The sequence below is a fragment of the Eubalaena glacialis genome, chromosome 7, assembly GCF_028564815.1.
Source record: "Eubalaena glacialis isolate mEubGla1 chromosome 7, mEubGla1.1.hap2.+ XY, whole genome shotgun sequence".
In the NCBI taxonomy this organism is placed as follows: Eukaryota; Metazoa; Chordata; class Mammalia; order Artiodactyla; family Balaenidae; genus Eubalaena; species Eubalaena glacialis.
This window is the reverse complement of record NC_083722.1, coordinates 66,919,905-66,942,269: the sequence shown is the minus strand read 5'-3', so window position 1 is coordinate 66,942,269 and position 22,365 is coordinate 66,919,905. Positions and strand designations below refer to the sequence as shown.

The 22,365-nt window shown below is 56.3% G+C and overlaps 1 protein-coding gene and 1 long non-coding RNA gene across 4 annotated transcripts in view; one reads left to right on the top strand and one right to left on the bottom strand.

Moving 5' to 3' along the window:
* LOC133095339 (uncharacterized) overlaps positions 1-22,365 on the top strand; it is a 28,344-nt gene that overhangs the window by 3,910 nt on the left and 2,069 nt on the right. The window contains exons 2-4 of one of the 3 annotated variants that reach the window (XR_009701587.1): positions 10,974-11,145; positions 12,869-12,959; positions 20,788-20,940. This is a non-coding gene — a long non-coding RNA (uncharacterized LOC133095339). Of the gene's footprint in view, positions 1-10,973; positions 11,146-12,868; positions 12,960-20,787; positions 21,360-22,365 lie in introns of those variants that run through there. The other 2 variants (XR_009701588.1, XR_009701586.1) reach the window with 2 other exon arrangements.
* CCDC13 (coiled-coil domain containing 13) overlaps positions 6,148-22,365 on the bottom strand; it is a 28,574-nt gene continuing 12,356 nt past the window's right edge. Inside the window, exons 7-15 of the mRNA XM_061196551.1 lie at positions 20,758-20,919; positions 19,967-20,143; positions 17,867-18,073; positions 16,187-16,326; positions 15,622-15,705; positions 13,286-13,408; positions 8,997-9,151; positions 6,865-6,979; positions 6,148-6,307 (exon numbers count right to left, since the gene is read on the bottom strand). Of these exons, the coding sequence (XP_061052534.1) occupies positions 6,148-6,307; positions 6,865-6,979; positions 8,997-9,151; positions 13,286-13,408; positions 15,622-15,705; positions 16,187-16,326; positions 17,867-18,073; positions 19,967-20,143; positions 20,758-20,919 (1,323 nt within the window). The remainder of the gene's footprint in view (positions 6,308-6,864; positions 6,980-8,996; positions 9,152-13,285; positions 13,409-15,621; positions 15,706-16,186; positions 16,327-17,866; positions 18,074-19,966; positions 20,144-20,757; positions 20,920-22,365) is intronic.

Here is a 22,365-nt window from a genome sequence, read left to right as displayed (position 1 = left end):
AAACCAGCTCTCCTGGGCCGCCACAGTCGGCATTCTCCCCATTACACAGATGGAGGGCTCATGGACCAGAGAGGAGCAGGGACCTGTCAAGGTCACACAGCGGACCAGGGACAGGATTGAGTGTTCTCAGTGAGCCCCCCTGCAGTCTCTGATCAGAGAAGACCGTCCGCTGCCCCTGCCCCTACCAGCGGCCTGCCGGACCTGACTTCTACACCGCTGGCCTGAGGGCTGAGGCACCTTCCCACGGGCCGGGTGGGGGTAGGGAGGCCCTGAGGATCGGGTTAAGGGAGCAGAAGTTTGAAACCGGAGCACGGCGAAGAGCCTGCGAATTAGCTTTGTCAGCTGCCTCCCACTCGCCACTTTCCAATTTTAGCTCCCCATGGCCGGTGCCGGGTGTCCCCTGTGAGGCCTCTGTGAGCAAGGCCAGGGCTGGCCCCCAGCCTGGGACCTCTCCTGATAGACCCCCAGACCTGGGCCAGCCTGTGGACAGAGGAGTGCCCCCTGCCCACTGACCTGCCCGCCTGAGGTACACCTGGAGTAAAGCCCACTTTGGGGCCTGAGGTTTGCGATGAGGGGCCTGGGGTGGGCTCTACAGGTCTCAAGGACCCCGTAGTGGCTACATCCCTGGCTGGCACTGACCTTGAGGAAGCTGTGAGGGACCCTGGCACACTGCCCACCTCGGGGCTCTGGGGTCCTGCGTCCGACCGTGCGACCGTCCGACCAGCTGGGCTCTGGGGCCCTGGTGCGGTGTGTCCAGCCCTGGGGTCTCCACCCCCTCGAGGCTTTGAACGGTGAGTGGTGACAGCAGGAGGGGTGGGGGAGGAGGAGGGCAGGGAGGAGGTGGCCTTCCTGGAGCGGAGCTGAGCGAAGTGGAGCAGAGCTGAGTGCCGCAGAGCTGCTGGCCACAGGGAGCTGCAGGGAGGATTGGGGAGGGGCAGAAGGGGTGGCCATTGGCATAGGCTCAGACAGGGACACCTGGACCTCACTTCGACCTGCCTCCCCTGGTCCGTAGAGCCTGTGTCTCCTTCTCACTGCTGGCCAGGACTCTCCTCTTCCAGGAAGCCTTCCAGGTGGCCCCCGCTGGCCTCTCCAGGCTTGTGAGCTCTGCCCCCGCCATGCAGACACACACACTCATACCATGCACACACTTTCATGTGCAACTCCATGAATTCCAGCGTACACCTTTACATGTGAATTCCCAATGGCTGTCCCACGGCACACCCACCTAGCCCCCTGCCCTGGTACATTTCATCATGCAGAGAGTCCTGGCTGGCCAGGCATCAGTGCCTGGGGGAGGACTGACTTGCCTAGTGGAATTGTAACTGGCAAGAGACATGTGGGCCCTATACCCCAGCCCTGTCCCATAGGGAGCTGACCAGGTGGAGGGGAGTTAGCAGGGTCACTTGAGTGGGTCCTTGGAGTGGCTGGCATCCTCTCCACGGCAGGGTGGAGGCAGACAACAATGTTCCTAAGCAACCAGGACTCCTCTGGGGGAGAGGAGTGGGGGGACAGGGCCCTCACTCTGGGAAGGGGCAGCCGAGGCCTCAGCCCAGCCTAACTGATGCAGAGGGGTATCCTGAAGGCCACCCCACCGTGGCCTCAGAGCCCAGCTGGTTGGACGGATGCATGGTTGGATGCAGGACCTCGGAGCTCCATGGTGGGCAGTGTGCCAGGGTCCCTCACAACCTCCCCAAGGCCAGTGCCACCCAGGGATCCAGCCACTCTGGGGTCCTTTAGGATGAGGATCTCAGAGTCTGTGAGGGCCTGTTTATGCATGTGCACGGGGGGCAGGGTCTGGGGTCTGGTGGGTAGAAGGAGCTGTGTGACTATAATGAGTCACAGGACAGGTCCTGGAGCCCGTGCTGACCCTCTGAGACCAGTCATAGGCTCAGCGGAGACTAGAGGAGGAAGAAGTGTTCTCCTACCCCGACCCTCAGCAGGGGCACTTCCAGGGCCTGAGCAAGGCCTGGGAGGGAGAGTGCCCTACCTTCCCACAATACCTGGAGGCGCTGAGCTTCCTCTCAGCACGCACTCCCCACAGAGTGACACGGAGGCCTGCACGGCGGGTCCCTGACTCTGAGAAGCATGAACGGTGATTACAGCACTGGAGGGGCTGCGTGCGGGCTGCAGTCATGGATCATGGGTGCTAGAGGAGGCCAGTGTTGGGGAGGGGGTGTGCCTGAGCCAGACTGTGGGCATTACGGAGGGCTTCCTGGAGGAGGTGGGGCACCTGTGTAGAGTCCTGAGGTAGAGTCAATGGTTGTTAGAGGAGAAATAAGTTAATCACAGTTCTAAGGCTGTACCTGGATTAACTCTTTTTAATGTCACCACAACCTCTAGGGAAGTGGTTGTTACCATTTTCCCCAGTTGATAGAAGAGGAAACTGACGAACAGGAGGTTAGATTAAGTCACTGGGTCAGCCGCATGAGCTTCTGGAGTTGATTGCCCTGCAGGGGCAAGAACCCAGCTCACCCACACCTGGTGCTGGCTGAGACCAGCCTGAGCCGGCCATCCAGCTGGTGCCCTCGTGAGGCTCTAAGAGAATGGCTCTGGGAGGCAGACGTGGTGGTCTGGCTTCACCGTTAAGAGCACAGGTGCAGCCAGCTGACTTGAGCCTGAGCTCCGCCTTGCTGGCGACCCACTTCTCTGAGCCTCAGATACTCATCTGTAAATGGGCACACTGCCGGCCCTGACCTCACTGGGCCCTTGGGGGGATTCGACGGCTCACTCCGTGGCCAGGGCCTGGCTCACTGAACTGCTCATAAAGAGAGGCTGTTAGAGAGGCTGAGACCCCTCACTCCAGAGGCCAAGACAGGCAGCACTCACACACAGCAGGAGGAGAGGTCCACCAGGCGGGCCGCGTGCAGTGGGGTCTGTAGGGAGCTTGGCTTGTGGGGATGGCAGGCGGGTAGAGGGCTAGGGAGGCCCCTTGGACCTGGGGCTGGACAGCCTGAGGCCAGCTTCCCCCGAGTGAGGGGTGGTGAGGGGAGGGCGCCTGGTGCCCACAAAACGAGGGGCAGGAAGTGACTGGGCTAAGACCAGCAAGGGCTACTGGGAAAGATGGGCAGGGGGCCAATTCTCTCAAGTCTCAAAGTCCTTTTCATTTGTTTCTTGTTGTTGCTCAAAGTAAAATGTCGGGGAAAGTGTGTGTGTGTGGTATGTTGTTTTTGGCATGTGTGTGTGTGTGTGTGTGTGTAAGGCTCAGGGACTACAGGAGATACGGCATGTGTGCAGGAGAGGGGGTGCGTGGGCAGAGACTTCCTTGTGGGGTGGCCGTGAGCTCGCTGGAGGAGGGGATGGGGAGGCTAGTTCTGGCCACCGGATGTGAGGGCCCAGAGGAGTCCTCTTGCTGCAGGCCACCCTGGCCTGGGCTACTGAGAGCAGGGGAGGGCCCAGGGACATGGGGACGTGTTTGGGGCTTGAATAAGCCTGAGGCAGACTGCAGCCTTGTCCGATTCGGCTGTGGTGCCCCAAAGGCCCCCAAGGGGACAGTGGCCAAGCCACACCCATGGCTCAGCCGGGTCTCACCTGTCAGTGTCGGAACCTGAGCGCCCAGGCCTGCAGCCTGGGGTGCGGCCAGGGAGAGTCCTCACGTGAGGTGCCTCCACCCCCGGCCTCATTGCTTGCTGTTCCTCCACTCTCCAGGCACCTGTCTCCCGCTCCCACCACCTTGTGGCTCCGGGTAGGGACCTCAGTGTTCCCATCTGTGAAAGGCAGGTCCAGCCCACCTGCTGCCCACCTGCCTGAGGGCTGGGAGGTCCTCCTCAGGGCCGCAGGGACAGGCGGTGCTGCTCAGGAGGGGCTGCAGGCACTAACCTGGACAGACCAGGTTGCCGCGCTCCGTGCCTGGCCCACCTGAGTTAGATCCTTCAGGGCCCCAGCCCTTGGTCCTTCTGACAACCCTTTCTTCTCCTGGGCCTTCCCCTCCCCCCCCTTGCCTACCCACACCGCAGGGAGATTGGAAGCACAGCCCTCACCCCACCCAGACCTGGGCATTGAGCCCGGAAGCCAGCAGGAAAGGTAGGAGGCTCTGAGATGCCGCTTTCTGTCTCTGCATACCCCCAACCCATCCTGCCCCGTCGTGGCCCTCTATTTCCCACGCCTCTCTGACCGGACAAGCAGCTCCCTGAAGGCCACAGCAGCAAGTCAGATTCGCCTCTGGGCCCCTCACAGGCCTGGAGAGGCTGGTATGCAGTTGGCACTTGATGACTGCTTGATGGCCAGCTGGCTCGGTAGATGGTGGCCTGGGAATCTGTCTCCCCAGCTGATCTGGGGCTTCCGGGAGCTCGGGGACTGAGTCTGCCTCACCTGGCACCCCCTTGCCTAGGGCAGAGTAATTGCTCAACAAGTATTTGTGGAACTAATAGAGGTAATACTGTGGGCTGACGTTTATTGAGCGCTTACTGTGTGCCAGCCGCTGCACTAGCACTTGGCACCTTTTAACTCAGTGAGTCCTGAAGAGGGATTCTGCTGGGGGAATGGAGCAGACCTGCTCTAAGCTGGCTCCTCCTCACACACACGTGTATGTGTGTGTGTGTGTGTGTGTGTGTGGATGTAGACGCACATTCCCGCTCGTGAAGACCGGTCACTTGTGTCACTTGTGCAGAGACTCACATATGCGGCATGCATACCATGAACCCCCTCCATGGGGGAAGCTACCTGGGGCTTCTGGGACCCTGTCTGCCTGAGCCCTTCCTCGGGGATGGGGCTGAGGAGGGACTCCATGCTGGCCCCGCTACTCGGAGCCCCGACCCTGCATGGGGTGACAGGTCTAGAGACCCCCAGCAAGTGTAGTGAAGGCCATCAGGATGAAAGGGTCCTCAGTTTTCCTGTGAAGGAAGTTTTTCTCTGATCCCATGTGAAGGGAAATGGCCAGGCAGGGCCTGTGAGTGTGGAGTCAGCACTGTCTGCTGGTACATGTGTGTCTACATATGATTCATGCTCCTGAGTCTAGGTATTTGTGTGCATCTGTGTCTTTGTGTGGGCCCCTGTGTGCACAGGTGTGGCCAGGGTGTCTGGGGTTGGGATGTGTGGCTACCCTCCATGGAGCCACCCCTCCCCATGGCAGTAACTGCAGTTGAGAGGGGTGACACTGCGGCAGTCACAGAGAGGCCTGGGGGCTCTCCTGCAGCAGCCCTCCCAGTTCACCCCTGTGCTGTGGTGAGGCAGGTACACTATGCCTTCGCCTGGACCCACTGCCTCAAAATCCCCCTGCCCAGAACTCCAAGCCGGCCCCACCTCTGCCCTCTGCCACCAGCACCCACCAGCTGCAGCCTTTTGGAAGCAAAAAGAGGTGCCTCTTGGAGCAGCTGGCAGGGGGACAGAGCTGCCCAGCAGTGGGTAGGCACGCCCACCCTGGGTAATCGGATCCACTGGAGGACCCTGGGTTTTGCAGGCAGGCAGGCCAGCGTTAAATATTAGCTCCGTGTCTTTCTGTGAGCCTCAGTTTCTCCATCAGTAAAACAGGGTGACAACCCCCTGGGTTGCTAGAGGTCTAGATGGGGTCAGGTTTCCACAGTAGGTGCCCACTCACTGGGAGCTGTGGTGATCATGAAAATCATCATTATTATTACAAGCCTGAGGGTCTGCACCTAAGGAAGAACACTAAGGGGTGGGCCGACAAGGTGGCTAGGAGTGTGGTGCCCCCAAGTCTGTAGAGGGTGGGGGTGCCCACAGAGCAATGGAGGTAAGAGTGGGGTGTGAGGATGCGCTGGTGAGGGAGGTGGGGCGGGGCTGGGCGACCTGGGGGATGCTCCCAGCCTGGAGCCCTCTGGGCTCTCCTGCACGTGTGGAGCCCTGTGGGCATGCAGGGTCCCCCGCTAGGCTCTAGGATAAGGGCAGTGAGCACCTGCCCAAGGGACTGCATCTGTCCGTTCACAGCCGGCTTCTCATCCCAGAGCTCTTGCTGATGCCGACAGGCTGCTGGCCTCCTCCCCTGCCATCACTAAGCGTGCCCAAGGCTTTTCCTTTGCCCTCCTGCCATGGGATGTTGGCTTTTGTCACCCTTGGAGAGCCTCTTCTAGGAGAAGGGGCCCAGCTGGCTGCCCCAGGTTGGCTTCCAGGAGCAGATGGAGTCCTCAGATAGAGCCTCGTCCTCTCAAGGCCTAAGGCTGCCCCGTCCAGCCAGGCTGACACTGGGCCGCCATCCTAGTGCTTGTCCGCCTTCTGCTGCCGCAGGGCCTGCAGGAAGACCCCTTTCACCTGGCCCAGGGTCTCATGGTACATTTGGAAGTCCTCCTCCTTTCCCTGGAGGGCACTGCCTAGGGCAGCCTTCAGCATTTCGTTCTCCTCCACCTGGATGGCCAGCCTAGACCACACAGAGAAGAGGGCTCAGCGCGGCTGAGGTGGCACACGTGAGTGTGTGTGCATGCGTGTAGAGGGCCCTGGGGATGGCTGCCAGCTCGGCTGCTCTTCAGACTCAGGGTACTCTCTGACCTCCTCTCAGGGACCCTTGGGGGAATACCATATGGGATTCCTGTCTGGGCCCAGCCACAGCTACTGGGCCTGGTACCCTGTTGTTCCCCCAAATGTTGGCTGCCTCAGGCATGAGTACTAATTTATAGAGGTTCCCCCTTTCCCACCACCGCATTTGACCTTAAAAGGTTTAATTGAATTAGAAAAGTGGGTTCAGTAACCCACACTTGATAAAACTTCTCTTGGGACCATGGGCTCTTTAGGGTTATGGCTGGGTTTCTCTGCCCTCTGATGGCCAGTTACTGAATTGCAGGCCTAGAACCCAGGACCCAGCAGGACCAGCCTTCTGGGCAAATAGAAGTCAAAGGGGGAGGGATGTGATCCCTCTGCCTATCAAAACACCTCCACCCAGGCAACACCACCCTTTCAGGAAGACGGGGCAGGGAGCACCTGGTGGTCAGCTCCTCCATCTGGGATTCCACGGGCACACTGGAGATCTGGGCGGAAGATGGGTCCTTCCTCTCACTCTCCTTTGGGTTGTGCCTGGTGTTAGAGGTGGGCACACCTGTGGGGCAGCAGCAGCCACTTTCCGTGATGAGGCCATGGCCCTGTGTTAACACTTCCTTCTCCCACCCCCAACTGTCCACTTCCTGCTTCTCCACTTGTTGAAACATTATACCTCCTTCAAGGTGCAGGACAAGGGCTGCCTTCCTCCAGGCCCTGACTGCCCGCTTTGTACCGAGGTAGTTCCTCTCACTACTCTCTCCATATTTGCACTTTATAAGTTTCTGGAAGGCAGCTGGGCCTGAGGTCTGGCCTGCAGGTTGAGTCTGAGTCTAGGCTGTCACTGCATCTGATGCCCTCTTACCACTGGGTCCCCCACCTCCAGTCTCCATCCACACTCACAGGGGATCCACGGTGGCTGGGGCCAGGGGACAAAGAGTGCTCAGAAAAAGAAATCAAAGCGCACCTGGTGGGGAACTCGAGCACTGTCACAGCATCAGAAAACCTCTGTGCTGAACAGGCCCTCAGGGGCAGCATGGCGCAGGGGAAATCACTTGGCATCAGCAGACCTGGCTTTTACTTCCTGCTGTGTGGCCCCAGGTAAACCATCAACCTCTTTGAGCTGGTTTCCTCACCTGTAACGTGAGGATAATAGTTCTTGCCTCTAGAGCTCTGTGAGGCCACAGTGAATACACATTTGGCCCTCAAGGCCTGTGTGATGGGACCATCTCCTCAGCACCTCGTGACTTCCCTACCTCACCACATATTCCCCTCCCCATGATCCAGTCTCACTACCTCCAAGCCTCCAAGCCGTGCACCCACTTCAGGGCCCTTGCACTTCTTCTTCCCTCTGGTATCTATGCCACATCCTCACCCCCTTCCACCATCCCTGCTCAGACATCAGCTCATCAGTTAGGGTGGCCGCCCCGTAGAAGACAGCTGCTCTCTGTACCTCCTGTCCCCTTACTCAGCTGTAAGCCACAGCACCCGCCTCCATCTGACCTACCATCTTTTACTGGTTTATTGTTCTCTTCCCCACTGGCATGGAACTGCCATGAGGGACCACATTGCACAATCAGGCTCCCTATTGTACAGGTGGAGGGGTGTGCTATGCCCCCAGGAGGGGCGGTGCTCTTCCCATGTCACAGGCCAGCATGGACAGAAGCCACGTGGTCACTTTCTCCCCAGGCAGTTGCCCTTCCCTGTCCAGGCAGGACCAAAGTGGTTTTTCCTGCTGTGGCTTAGCTGTCCCTAGTTGGGAGCCCGGCCACTTGGCAGGAGGTGAGTCCATGGCCTGGAGACACTACATTCCTAAGGGACCTGTTTCTGGAAGCCCAGTAGGGCTAAGCCCTCAGGACCTTCCCCAGCCTGGACTCGCAGCAGCTCCTGGAAGGCCCCTGGAGCCCTGGCCCTGCTGGTGGGAGAATGGCACCACTCCCCCTCTGTGCCCTACTTCTGGAATGTCCTCCTGAAACGTTCTGATCTCTGCGCTGGGAAAAAATCTGAGTGTCCTTGGCTTGGGGCGGGGGAGTACTGGGGTGTTGAGAGGCAGGGAAGTGGGGGGCAACACCTCTACTCCCGAGCCTGGAGGGGTTGGGATGGGGATGTTGGAGAGAGACAAGCTCATCCTCTTCACACTGAAGGTTCTTCCTCCCCAGAAATGGCTTCTGGTTCTGGCATCCCACACCTTCACTTCCCCAGCCCCACAAGATGCTGCCACTTCTGGTCTGGAGACTGTACCTTAAGAACTACTGTGTTAGAGCAGTAGAACTAACCTTTTGATTTAGGACAACTAAACCGTCCTCTGGAGCTGGTGTGGTCATGTGATTAGGATCTGGCCAATGGGATGAAAGCATAAGTGACACAAGCAACCTTAGGGTCCTGCCCTTGAAAGGTAAGGAGCTCAGGAAAGAGGGAGGAGCCAGTCAGCAGCAGCGGTCAGCCCCTCCGTCAGGGTGGAGCTTTGCCTGCCCCTGCTGCTGTGTGTCTTCTCCCCCCCTGGCCCCCGAGTCAGAACCAGGAGCCCCAGAGCACCGTGGGCCCAGTGTGACCCTGGGCCTGCCCCACCTCAGCCCTACCTGTTTTGCTCCTGGGGGCTGCTCTCTGAGAAGCTGACGTCCTCCCAGGCTCCAGGCGCATCTTCTCCAGGTGCTGCTCCAGCACCACGGTGCGGTGCCGCTCCTCCTGCAGCTTCCTCTCTGACTCCAGAAGCTTGCTGTTGCTCTCCTCCACCCTGGTGATGAGAGAGCAGGGGCTGCCATAATCCCTGGCACCCCACCTGCTCAGGCTCTCAGAGAGGTGGGCACACCTTACACCAGCGGGCATGGGACTCGTTCTTCCTGATTTTTATTGCAGTAACACAGGAATGTGCATTTAAAACCATATCGTTCTCTCCAAGGCTTAAAATGAAAAAAAAACCAAAAACAAAAAAACACACAGCCTCTCCCCACCCCTCCTCACTCCCAATTTCTGCTCTCCAGAAGCAACCACTTCTACCGCTTTTAGCTGTTTCTACAGATGCTTAGGCTGCTATTTTTTAAGTCTTAAATATAATCTTTTGACTTCCTGTCAGGCAACATGAGAACTTAGTTTTATTTTAGTACTCTCTCCTTGCCAAACAGAATCGCCTCTCCACCTCCCAATGTAGTTATATTACCATTTTTTGGCTCAATTAATGTTAGGTGGTGTATTAGTTTTCTATTGCTGCTGTAACAAATTACCACAAACTTAGCTTAAAACAACACAGATTTATCGCTCCGTGGTTCTGTAAGTCAGAAGTTCAGCAGGTTCTGTTGGTTTCTGTGCTCCAGGTTTCACAAGCCAAAATCAAGGTGTTGGCTGACCTGGGCTCTCACCTGGAGTTTCTAGGGGAGAATCTGCTTCCAGGCTCGTCCAAGTTGTTGGAAGGATTCAGTTCCAACTGAAGGACTGAAATCCCTGTTTCCTGCTGGTTGTTAGCTGGGTGACTTTCATCTTTTAGAGGCTACTTGGCCCCCTCCATCTTCAAAGCCAGCCAGATACCCTTTTCATGCTTTGACTCTAACTTCTTCTGAAGCATCTCTTTGGCCCGGGCTGGAGAAATTTCTCTGCTTTTAAGGGCTCAAGTGATTAGATTGGGCCCACGTGGTAATCCAGGATAATCTTCCTATTTCAGGGTCCATAACGATCATTACATCTGCAGAGTCTCTTTTACCATATAACATAAAGTATTCACAGGCACAAGAGTGGGGTGAAGGGCACGGAGGACAAAATCCTGTCTACCACAGGGGGTTACATTAGGACGATTATTCAGACAGGCAGTATACTCATGATTACATTCTCTTTCTTATTTGCTTGCTTTTCCTGGAGTTAGTGATTGCTTTCTGTTTGTTATTATTATTATTGTTATTCTCTATATGCCTGTCATGAATTCATGGGCCTTGAAGAACTTGTTATTTGGTTATTTCACTAAAGCTGGGGCTAAGGTCCTTCTTGTGGTTAGGTATGGCATTTCAGACTTCTGTGATACTGAAGGCTCAGCTAGAAGGCCAGGACTGTCCCAAGAGATCTCACCCAAGCAAAGGATTACATACGTACATACACACATGCAAATCAGAGTGGAAGCCTGGATATGTACGTGCAGTGTTGGAGGAAGTGTTCTTCCCACCTTGGTGAAGAGTCAAGAAGGAACAGAATGGTAACAGTTCTGAAAAGAATACAGCTACCAACACAAAACTGTATGCCAGCATAGTATACAGCTACTAACACAACCTGTTCAAACGTGTTCCTTGAAACTCATTTGCAAAAGCAAAAGACTAAAATAACCTAAAGGTCCATCAACAGGGGAAAGACCAAATGAATGGTAACATATTCACACCATGAAATATGGTAGAATATGATGGAGTAGTGCTGTTCAACACAGTGGCTGCAGCCTCATGTCCACATGTAGCTATTCAAATAAAAACTAATGAAAATTAAATAAAATTCAGTTCCCCCAAAGCTCTAGGGTATCAGCTGAGAGAGAATCACACACGCATGACTCTGAGAGTGAGTGTCTCTTTAATTTTGTGCCCCAGGTGCCTTGCTTGCCCCACCCTCATCCCAGAGGCCCTGGAAGATGAGGCACCACATGGAGAGAGAGGCCACATACAGGAGAATGGAGGTGCCCCTGCTGAGCTGGCTGAACGGGGCATGAGTGATCCAGGTGGCATGATGTGAAGCAGAATTACCTAGGCCACCCACAGAATGGTAAGAAAGAATAAACCATCGTGTTTGAGGCCACTGGGTTTGGGATGGTGCAGCAGTAGATAACCAAGTCACCTTGATGCACAAATCCACTGCCCCCAAACTCAGGTGTAACTCAAAGGAGGGACTTCCCTGGTGATCCAGTGGTTAAGACTCTGCGCTCCCAATGCAGGGGGCCGGGGTTCGATACCTGGTCAGGGAACTAAGATCCTACATACCGCAACTAAGCCTGCACCGCAACTGGAGAAGCCCCTGCACCGCAGCGAAGACCCAGCGCAGCCAAAATAAATAAATAAAATAAATAAATTAAAAAAAAAAAGAAACTCAAAGGAATTGGGAGAGAAAGTCATAATTGGGTATGTTTCTTCCATTGGATAGGCTAGAGGCTTGTACTATCCATTATATATATTTTTAAAAATTTATTTTATTTATTTATTTAAAAAAAAATAAATTTATTTATTTATTTTTAATTTTTGGCTACGTTGGGTCTTTGTTGCTGCGCACGGGCTTTCTCTAGCTGCGGCGAGCGGGGGCTACTCTTCGTTGCGGTGCCCGGGCTTCTCGTTGCGGTGGCTTCTCTTGTTGCGGAGCACGGACTCTAGGCACACGAGCTTCAGTAGTTGTGGCATGCGGGCTCAGTAGTTGTGCACAGGCTTAGTTGCTCCGCGGCATGTGGGATCTTCCCAGACCAGGGCTCGAACCCGTGTCCCCTGCATTAGCAGGCAGATTCTTAACCACTGCACCACATAATATAATGGAGGGAAGCCCTCCATTATATTTCAGTGACAGAAAAAGAATTAACGTTACTTTTTCTCATTTGCTTGAGCATGTCTGAAATTCATACCCTCCCTTTTCTACTGAAAAGAAAACAAAGCTGATCACTCCTCACTGCTTAGGGAGTGGCCATCCCAGCACCCCAGCTCCTTTGGTGACTGTACTCCATCTTTCCCTTTAGCAAGATGCCCCTCCTCCATTTCTTTTTTTTTTTTTTTGGCCGCGCTGCACGGCATGCAGGATCTTAGTTCCCCGACCAGGGATCGAACCCACACCCCCTGCAGTGGAAGTGCGGAGCTTTAACCACTGGACAGCCAGGGAATTCCCACCCCTCCTCCATTATGTCAGCACCTGGAGGTCCTTCCAGTCAGGGTGCCTGGCCTGTGTCCAGGGTTGGACGTGTGAGCCACCCAGGCCAGCTAGACCTTCTCTCCTAGAACCCACTGGCACAAGAACTGAAAGCCACTGGGCCTACATCGTTCCAGTGGCCCAGGAGAGACCACTCAAGGGTTCCTGCTACCAAGGTCCCTGGATCTTCTTGGGCTCCTCTTCTGCCCTGCAAAGGAGGGCAGTACCCTGGAGTCGGCCAGCACCTTCCCACACTCTCCTTTCCCTTAACTTAGGCAGAACTGGTTTCTTTTGTCTGTCACCAAAGAGCCCTGACTGACATGTGACACGGCCTGTTCAGGCAGACACTCAGTGGTGTCCTTTATATTTTTCAGTGCGGAGGTCACATGGTTGGGCCATGTGTTGGCCTGGGCACCTACAGTTCTTGCCAAAAGGGTCACTTGAGCGAGGAACGCTGATTTATCTGAATAGAAATCTGTCAACAACCCCTTGGAGGAAACCAAACCCCCTGGTCCACTGCCTTGGGCCACATACTTTCCTCCCCCAACCAGGGAAGTCTCAGCTCCCCATCTATCAGTGGCTCTCTTCCTCTTTGTAATTCCAGACCTCAGTCTAGCCTGGGACTTCTTCCCACCAAAGCCGCCAGTGACACCGAGTACAGTGCCATGCTCATCCTAGATCTTCATTATTGGTGGGTGAGTGGATCTGACTCATTTACCTACTCCAGAGAGTCCCTCCCTTGAGATGCCCACCTCACAGCCACCTGCGTGCAACTGTCCTACTGGGGGCACGTAGGACAGGGCAAACCACAAGTGTGACAATGGGGCCCCGAGACTGAGGGTCACGTGAGATGTGGCTGGGAATGCCCGGGGCCAACACTGTGGGAGCCAGACTCACCAGTGAGGTGGACCCAGTCATGGACGCGGCCTGGCCTCTGTCCAAGAGGGATGCCCTTGGGCCAGGCTGCCCACCCCCAGCCCACCTAGGCCCGTGAGAGTGCATCCCTGGCGCCAGGTGTTACCGTTTCTGCAGAACGGTGACAAACTCGGTGAGCCGGTCACGCTCCACCTCAGCGGCCTGCCACAGGGCTTTGAACTCTGTCACCTGTGTCTGCCAGGCTTTTTGTTCTGGGGAGTCCGAGAACCTGGGGACCAAGGTGCGGGCAGAGGTCATTTAAGGGTTACCTGAAGAGATGCTTATCCCTGTGGTGGTGGGAGGGGCTGGAAGGACATTCAGGGGTCCTCAGAGGGAGCCAGAGAGAAGAAGTCAGTCCAGTGCCTCCTGGCCTCTTCTGCTGGCTTCTTCTCAATTTACTATTCCCGGCCCTGCTGAAGTCTCTAGACCTCGCTTAGCTGGCTCCAAAGCCAGACCCCAGCAGGGCTATAGTTTCATCAGCACCTCTGTCCATCCAATCCCTGTAGGGGCCTGGAATTAGTCTGGCTGCTATGGAAGTTGGCTCTTGGGGACCTGGGGGTGCCCTGGGAACCTGTGTGGCCTGGGACCTGACCGCCCTTCTCAGTGTCAGGTAGGCCCAGCCTCTGTCTCCCTGTCCGCCTGTCCTGGCCCTCCTGTATCTCCTGGCATGGCCCCAAGCCCAGTCCACTTTCCTGGACCCTGGACACTTGCTTTGTAATTTGGTCAGTTTTCTCCAGCCCTGATCCAGCCCATCACCGGTTCCCTCCTCACCCCTGGGCCTTACCTGCTGGCTGGGGTTGGGACCCAAGGTGAGCTCTGTCCCCGACCCCAAGCCCCCAGAGCCCATGTGCGAGTGCCAAGCTGCTTTCTGCTCTGCCCTCACCCTTCCCAGGGAGACCCTGGTGATGCTGACTTGCTCTTCCAGAATCACAGGACATGGGGAGGGCAGGGCCCCAGTCCTCCCTCTAAACGGGGGTTGGTTGAGATGGGCTCTGCGGACTACAGGCTCCTGCATTTTCTGGCTCCTAAATATACTCTAAGGCCCTGCCGCTCAGCGTGGTCTTTGAACCAGCGACTGTGGCATCACCTGGGAGCTTGTTGGAACTGCAGGATCCCATTTCCTGCAGGATCTGACCTGCAGAGTCAGAACCTGCATCTAACCTGGCAGATCCTCAGCTGATTCGTGTGCACAGCGCAGTGGGGAACCCTACGCCAGTCACCCCTGTGATCTCACGTGTTGGGGGAGGAGCTGATCCCCTCGCCCCGCCTGCCTCCCAGGCACCCCGTCAGAGCCGCCACGCCAGCCCTGACAGACACACTCTCTGGGGTCACTCCCAGCCCGTGAACGTCTGTCCTGTCGCTGACGGGAGAGCACTATAAGTTCCATGAGGGCAGGGCCCGCATACGGTTGGGTTCAGTAAATATTTGTGTGTGGTGGAAGAAACAAGCTTAAGAACCAGCAGTCTGGGCAGCCCAGGGCACATCGGCTCCTGTATCCCTGTGGAGTGCAAAGGTCATGGCCACATAAGCCTGGAAGGGACCTTGGGGGCATCTTGTCCGTCTTCTTGCCTCTACTACTGTGACAACCACGTCAGAGTGACAGAGCCTGTCTGTTTTCCTTGTGGTGTGAGGAGAGAGTGGCAGGGGCCCTTGAGGCTCAGAGTTGGGCCCCTCTCTCCCAGTGCCCTTGTGACCCCAGGCTGCTGGATGGGGCATCTGCAGGGGTGGCCTTGGCCCACGGGTACCTGGGCTACCAAACGTCAGGCCAGAAGTATCCCAAGCACTTCTTGGGGAATAGCAGCCCAAGGAGGACCGATTTGCCGGAGCCACACAGCAAGTCAAACGTGAGACAAGGACCCCTCAGAGGCTCGACCGGAGCCTGAACTGACCTGCCCGAGGAGTGGGAGCGGCAGCTGACAGCAGGAGCATGGCTCCAGTGGACAGTGGGTAGGGCTCGGGACGGGGCTCCGAGGCAGGACAAAGCCACCCTTTGTCTGTGAGCTGGCAGGAAGAACAAGGGCCCATTGAAGCTCTAAGGCTTGATTCTATCAACAAAGAGGGGGCCAGAGAGCTGAGGGGATATCAGTGGCTTAAAGTGGGAACCCATATGACGTGAAATTCTCCCCCTAGAGATGGACTCTCAATGCGCAAGAGGAGGCAAGGGAAGGTGCTGGGCTCCAGGCCCTGGAAGATTCCTCGTGTTAACTCTGTGGTAGCAGGAAGGAACACTAGACCAAGACTGTAGTTCTGAAGCCACTTGCCCTATCACCTTGGATAAGGCACTGGACCTCCCTGACCCTCCATGTCGTTATGGAACCTTGGAAGAGTCCCTGGACTTGGCCTGGCCTCGGTTTCCCATCCTTGTAATGGGATGGCAATACTGACTGAGCAGTCAAGCATGGGAAGGCCTGTGAGGGCCCAGGGGGGGGCCTGGGTTCCTACCTGGGTGAGGGCCCGTGAGGACCGTGCAGGGAAGGCCATGTGAGAGCAGATTCCACCAGTGTGTGGCCCAGGCTGGTCACGGAGCTGTGCGAAGGCGGAATGGGCACATCACCACGGGCAGGCAGGCTGGGCCCAGCTGCGCGGGGAGCAGGGGCCCGCAGGGAACCGGGGAGCCGGAGGAGGGGGCCAGCACCGGCCCTTGCAGCAGCCCTGTGGATTTGCTGCCCTCCTTTCCAGAACTCTCGCTTGCTCAAAACAAGACAGGAGCAGGGGACATCAGAGCCTCGAACAATCCAACACAGGTGTGTTTGAGAATCCTAGAAGCAGGTGAGATTCGAGGCCAGCTGGGAGAGGATTTTACAGGGAGCCGCAACCAAACGCTCTTGAAGTAATAGTATCTGGACCTAACTGGCTCCTTCACGCAGATGCAGGGCTGACGGAAGCCCCCCCGCCACTTTGGAAGGACACCACCACAGACATCATAAAATTGCACCCGTGGCTTCCCATCCTTTCTTCTGAATAATTAATATTCACTTTCCAACCCCTCCATCCCACTTTGTCTTACCGAGAAGATCCAAGCCTGCCAGCGTGATCGCCTGCTGAGGCCGGGGACTTGGTCAGGCCTGGGTCCTCGGGGAACTTGGTGGAGGCCGGGTTGACCTCGGGCCCACTGGACCCCTCGCCTACTCCTTTATTCCGAAGATACTGCAGGGAACAGATGTGGGTTCCATTCTCAGGGCTTTGGCTCAGAGGCCTGGAGAAGGCAGGAGGGGGCCTTGGCTTGATTTTGGGGCTTTCAGGGGAAATGAAAGAGGTTTCTTTTCAGGAGTGCAAAGCGAGGCCTGTTTGATGAAGGCGCCCCTTGCATTATAATGACAGCTAATAATGCCTCTCTTCAGAAAGGGAGCTTCATGGCCAAAGGAGGGTGACCGGGCCAGGAAGCTGTTCCACATTCAGGTCCCAGGGGGAAGTATGGGGACAGGCCCACCTCTCTAGGTAGCCCCACCCACACGGATGAATGCCAGGTGTGACTTGAGGCCACTGGCCTTTGTCAGCTGGAGACACTCAGACCTTCCCCCATTCCTCCCTCTTCCGGATGGCTGGTGGGGCTGGCTGAAGGAGGAGCACTGGAGGACCCCCAGCAGGAGGTCAGGCTGCCGTCAACGGTGGGCCAGTTGGTGTGAGCCCCAAACAACCTGGCATGTCCCCCAAGCCCTGCCCATCCTGAGAAAACTCGCAGTGTGTGCCAGCTTGTCTGGTGGGTAGTGCTTGGCCCCAGCTGTCCGGTGGCCTCTGAGGTGAGAATCAGTCTTCTTTTGTGTGCCTGGAGCCAGGACAGCGGTGAGGTGAAGATGCTGTTCCTTCCAGGCCTCTGCCAAGGCAGAATATCTTCAGGAGCTCACTCCTTAGACGAGCATTGATTGAGCAACTACTGTGTGCTCAGTCCTGGGCCAGGCACCATGGTCTTTTCCCCCTCAAGGAGAGGTTGGGGGAGAAAACAGGAAATTGATCACACAGCGTGACCAAAGTTTGGCTTGGGAATGTACAGGGAGTTAGGAGAGTGCCCAGGAGGGGCACGTAACACAGAATGGGAGCCCTGGAACTTCCTGGAGGAGCTCTTGACTAATAAGATCTAAAGGCTGAGGGGGAGGAAAGGGAAGGTGTGTGCTTCAGGCATGTGCACAGGCCCAGAGTGGGGAGAAAGCAAGGCCATGGAGGAGCTAAATGGTATCCACATGGCCAGAGTTGTGGAAAGTGGGGAGTGAAGAGAAGATGCAGGAGGGAGGGCAGCAGGAGCTAGTCACATGGCGCCCTGCAAACTGGACGAAGGAGCGTGGCTTCCCTTCTGCCATCCCACTGCCTGGAATGTGGATGTAAAGGCTGGCACTGTGGCCACCATCTTGGACCATGAGGATGAAGGCCACAGCTGGGAAGGGAGAGGGTGAGCTGGCAGGAGCCCGAACCCTTGAGGCTTGAGTGAGGCAGAGGGTGATGGGGAGCCACAGACAGGTTTTATGTGGAGCAGGGAGACAATCTGGTGTGTCCTTTCGAGAGGAAAGGTGTGTGCACAATGGGCCGGGGAGCCAGATGGAAGCATGGAGCCAATGTGGGACCAGGTAGGATGTGGCGCAGCCCAAGTGAAGGCAGGTGGGGAGAAGTGGAGGTGGCTGAGGTTTCTCTGGATACCGGATGGACTTGCCAGGACGTGGGAATGGATGCTGGGCTGAGCCAGCGCCCCACTCACCTGCATACTGAGTTGCCCGATCTCCACCTCCAGCTGCCGCACCTTGGCCTCCCGCTCAGCCACCGTGGCCCGCAGCTGGGCCACGAGGCTGCTGCTCTGCTGGGCCTCATTGTTGAGCTGCTGGTCCAGGTGGTGCTGGGACACTCGCGTCTTCTCCTCCTGCAGACTCAGGCTGCCCAGAATCTCCTGTAGCTGCTTCAGCTGGTCCTGCGGGGCCAAGTGGGAGGGTGGGCGAGGGTCAGCCACGGCCCTGGGTAAAGAAGGACACGAGAGAAGACCGCCTCCTCCCACCCCTTCCCTGCTCCCTCGGGAACCTAACAGTGGGACACTAGTGTTTCCCTGAGAAGCAGGAGGAACACCTTGCCTGTCCTCGGGGGGGTTCAACCAGGCTTTCCTGTCCTCAACTTCTTTCTCCCTGAGATCGGGGCTAAGAAGGACATCCAAGGGGCTCTCGGGACAACAGAAAACAGCTCAGATGGTGGCCCCTCAGCCAGTGGGTAAAAAGAAGCCCTATCCCACTGTGCTGGAAGACCACCTTTGAAGGCAGTACCTGGACCCCTCACCACGGATCCTTCAGCACCTGATGGAGACCCCATCCCTGGAGATGCTCCCAAGGAGACCTCTGGGGTGGAGACTTCCTGCCTGGGGGGCTGGGAAGGACCATATTCGCGACCTGGAACAGGTGAGGGCGTTGTCTTCACGTCATTGTGGAGGAAATGGAGGCCCAGAGAGCCCAGGACACACTGCTGGTGAATGGCAGGGCTAGGGCTTGTTTGCAGCTCTCACCATGCACCTTCAGTGACAAAGAATAGTGGCCCCAGGGACCTCAATGGACATCCAGCCCACACCTTATTTAAAAACTGGGAGCTGAGGCTTCCCTGGTGGCGCAGTGGTTAAGAATCTGCCTGCCAATGCAGGGGACACAGATTTGAGCCCTGGTCTGGGAAGATCCCACATGCCGTGGAGCAACTAAGCCCGTGTGCCACAGCTACTGAGCCTGCGCTCTAGAGCCTGCGAGCCACAACTACCGAGCCTGAATGCCGCAACTACTGAAGCCCGTGCGCCTAGAGCCCGTGCTCTGCAACAAGAGAAGCCACCGCAATGAGAAGCCCACGCACTGCAATGAAGAGTAGCCCCCGCTCGCCGCAACTAGAGAAAGCTTGTGCACAGCAACGAAGACCCAATGCAGCCAAAAATAAATAAATAAAATAAATAAATTTATAAAAATAAAATAAAATAAAATAAAAACTGGGACCTGAGGCTCAGAGAGGGGATGCAACTAGTCTAGAATCACACAGTGAGGTATGAACAGAGGGGGCCCAGATTCCAGGTCTTCTGTGCCCTGCCCACCACCCTGCCTGGTGAATTATTATGGACCAAGGCATGCCTAAGCCAGCGTCAGTTCCCCCTTGCACCACTGTCAAGCCAGTCATGACCACCCCAGGGGCCTGTGGGCACAACTTGGAATTCAGAGGCCAAAACCCTGGGGTGGCTCAGGCCCCAGAGAGAAAAGGCCAGGTTAGGGTCAGGAAAGCAGTGCGGCTTTGTTAATCAAAGGAGGTTTTACGATCAGATAAATCTGGTTTGAATTCAGTTGTGTGGCCTTGGATGACTTACCTAGCCAATTAGAGCCTTGGTTTCCCCATCCGTGAAATGGGATTATGTGTCCCTAAGGGTTATCTTGGTGACTAACCATTATAAACCACACCCCACGTGCCCAGAAGTGGGGGTGCTGTATGCTGTCACACAGACAAGGATATGCACCAGCGCCCCCCTCAGTTGTCCCTTCCGTTCCTCCATGAGAAATATCCCAGGGTGTAATCCCATCTGCTGCCCCCTCATCCTCTTCTTTCTCCTTTGGGGTCCACAGGTGCAGTGGCTTGTGCCCGGCATCAACCTCACATGACACGACCTGTACTGGCCCTCGGGCAGCCTCTGAGCTGCTCCCGTACTTGCGGCCAAGCTTTGGGGCTGGGCCCAGTGGAGGCAATGAGTTCCCGGGTTATGCAGGTGGCATTTTGGGGCGAGGGAGGGCTCCAGGGGGGCTGGGGCTGGGTCACAGGTCTCTGGGTGGGGCGGGGGTCCCAGAGGTGGCTGTACCATGAGAGCGTCGATGAGCTCGTCGTCATGCCGGCCCTTCTCCACGAGGGTCCCCATCTGACTCCTGAGGGTCTTCACTTCGCTCGACAGCACCTTGTTCCGGGACCTCACGCCCTCAAACTTCTTTTTCAGCTCTTCGAGCTCTCTCTGGAGGGCATCCCGCTCTGCTGCAAGTTTCTGTAACCAGAGGGCGCGGTCACGGGCTGCAGGGCTGAGTGGGACTCGGGCCACGGCTGAGCCCTCGCTCTCACTCGCTGGTGAGGCCAGAGCTGGGAGGGGACTTGTTGAGGTCACAGAGCAAGTCAGTGGAGCTGGGGCCCTGACTCCCAGCCTCGGCCTCCTGGGGTGTCAGGCAGCCCAAGCACGTGATGGATGTGACCCAGATGGATGACAGCCTGAGAACACAGGGGCCAGACTCGGACACGAGAGGAAACCCACTGGCCAGCGCTGGGTGTGTCCTCCCGAGGACCCTCGATCCCTGCCTGAGAGGCAAAAAGAGAAAAGCCATGCTTCGGTGGACAGCGCCAAGCCTAGGGTTCAAACTGAAGTGCCTCATTCCACCAAGAGCTAGTTTCAGGTCCAGCATCTCCAAAACAGCCAGAATGGGGCCACCCGATGTTCATGAAATGGGCCCTGGGTGAGGAACCAGTCAGGCAGCTCAAGGGGGATGGATAGGACGTGAGGAACATGCACAGAGGTGACCCCAAACCCCAGAGCCTCCAAGTCCTCACAGGGGTGGTCATGGTCTCCTGGCCCCAGGCGCCCCTGACCTCCTTCCAGGCACACGTTACCTCCCAGCTTTCCTGTTTTTCCCTCTCCAGGTTGCGGATCCTCAGCAGATTTTTCTCCTGTGCCGACAGCTTCCTTGGATCGGGATAGACAGACAACTCATCACTGGCTGTTTCTACCGACCGGCTCCGAGTCTGTCCCAGCTGTTTCTCAAGCTCTCGAACCTGAGGGTGGTTCCACAACAGGTCTGCAGTCAGACTCGACCCTCAGGGGGGCCGCCCTGTGATGTGACAGGAGACCCCACTAGACAGACGACAACACGGTTCCAGATGGACGTGGAGGTCCCTAGGAGAGGGACTGGGGTGGGGGAGGGATGGGAGGGCTCTGCGGTGGCATCCTGAGCAAAACAAGGGGAGACACTGGGGAGGTTTAGCTTGGAAAAGAGAAACTTCAAAGTAAATGAGAAAAATCACCCTATCTCTGAGGCCAAGAAGCAGATGTGTAGCCCCAGGAACTTGGGAGGGATAGGATAGCAGGTCTCAGTACCAGGAAGAGCTCACAGACAGGCCACCCAAGCCTGGGCGGGCTCCTCGGGAGGCTGCGGGCTCCTGGCCACTTGGAGGAGATGCTGCAGGGGGCGGGCAGGGTTTGGAAGCGGGGAGACCAGCTCAAAGCCTCGCTGGCTGTGTGACTGTGCACAGGTTACTTAACTTCTCTGAATCTCAGGTCCCTCATCTGTGAAGAGGCCTGTGAGTACACGCTGCATAATGTTGTTATGAGAATTCAGTACCCTGAACTTGTCTGAGCCTGGGAATCCCCAAGACGCTTCTTGGGATGACAAATCTTGGGGCCCACTCCATACCAACAAGTCAGAGCTCCAGGGGAAGAACTCGGGGATCTGCATTTTAAACAAGTGCTACAGGTGATTTTTAGGATTAGGCAACTTCGAGAAACCCCAAAATGGCCTGGGTGAGGCCCTCAGCACAGGGGAGGTGAATGTCATCCGACAGAACGATGGCTTTATCACACTGGGTTTAAAGTGGATAACTCCTAGGGTCCTTCTAACCCTGATTTCCATGTCAACACAACATAAATGATGGAACAAAGTTGGGTAAACCTGAGCCAGGGGCAAAATTCACTAGGTTCCCTGGTAAAGGGCCTCGGTATGGCTTTGAAAGCACATTTCAGTGCCCTCATGTGGCACTGTGTGGTAATTCCATCTAAACGTTAAAGAACACAGTACTATTACTTTTAACCGTTTGTTTACACAGCTTAACAACACTAACAATAATAACCAATGTGTTGAGTATTTATTGTGGCCAGGCACTGTGCTGGGCACTTCCCAAACGATATTTCACTTAACCCACAACAACCCTACAAGGAAGGCATTATTATTTCCATTTTACAGGTGAGGAGACTGTGACACAGAGAAATGAAGAGATTTGCCCAAAGACACCAAACTTATAGACCAGTGACTGAGGCCAGACTCAAACTCAGGTCTCTTGAACCACAAGGCCACACACTGGTCGCTAACCACAGTTTTTCAGAGACCTCTCCCCCTTCATGTTGGCTTCAGGGATCCCACAGGAGACCCTGAGGGTACAAGCCACCTGGGAACCTGGGGATGAAGGCGATGCACTTGGCAAATAGTGGAAACGACACACCTATTT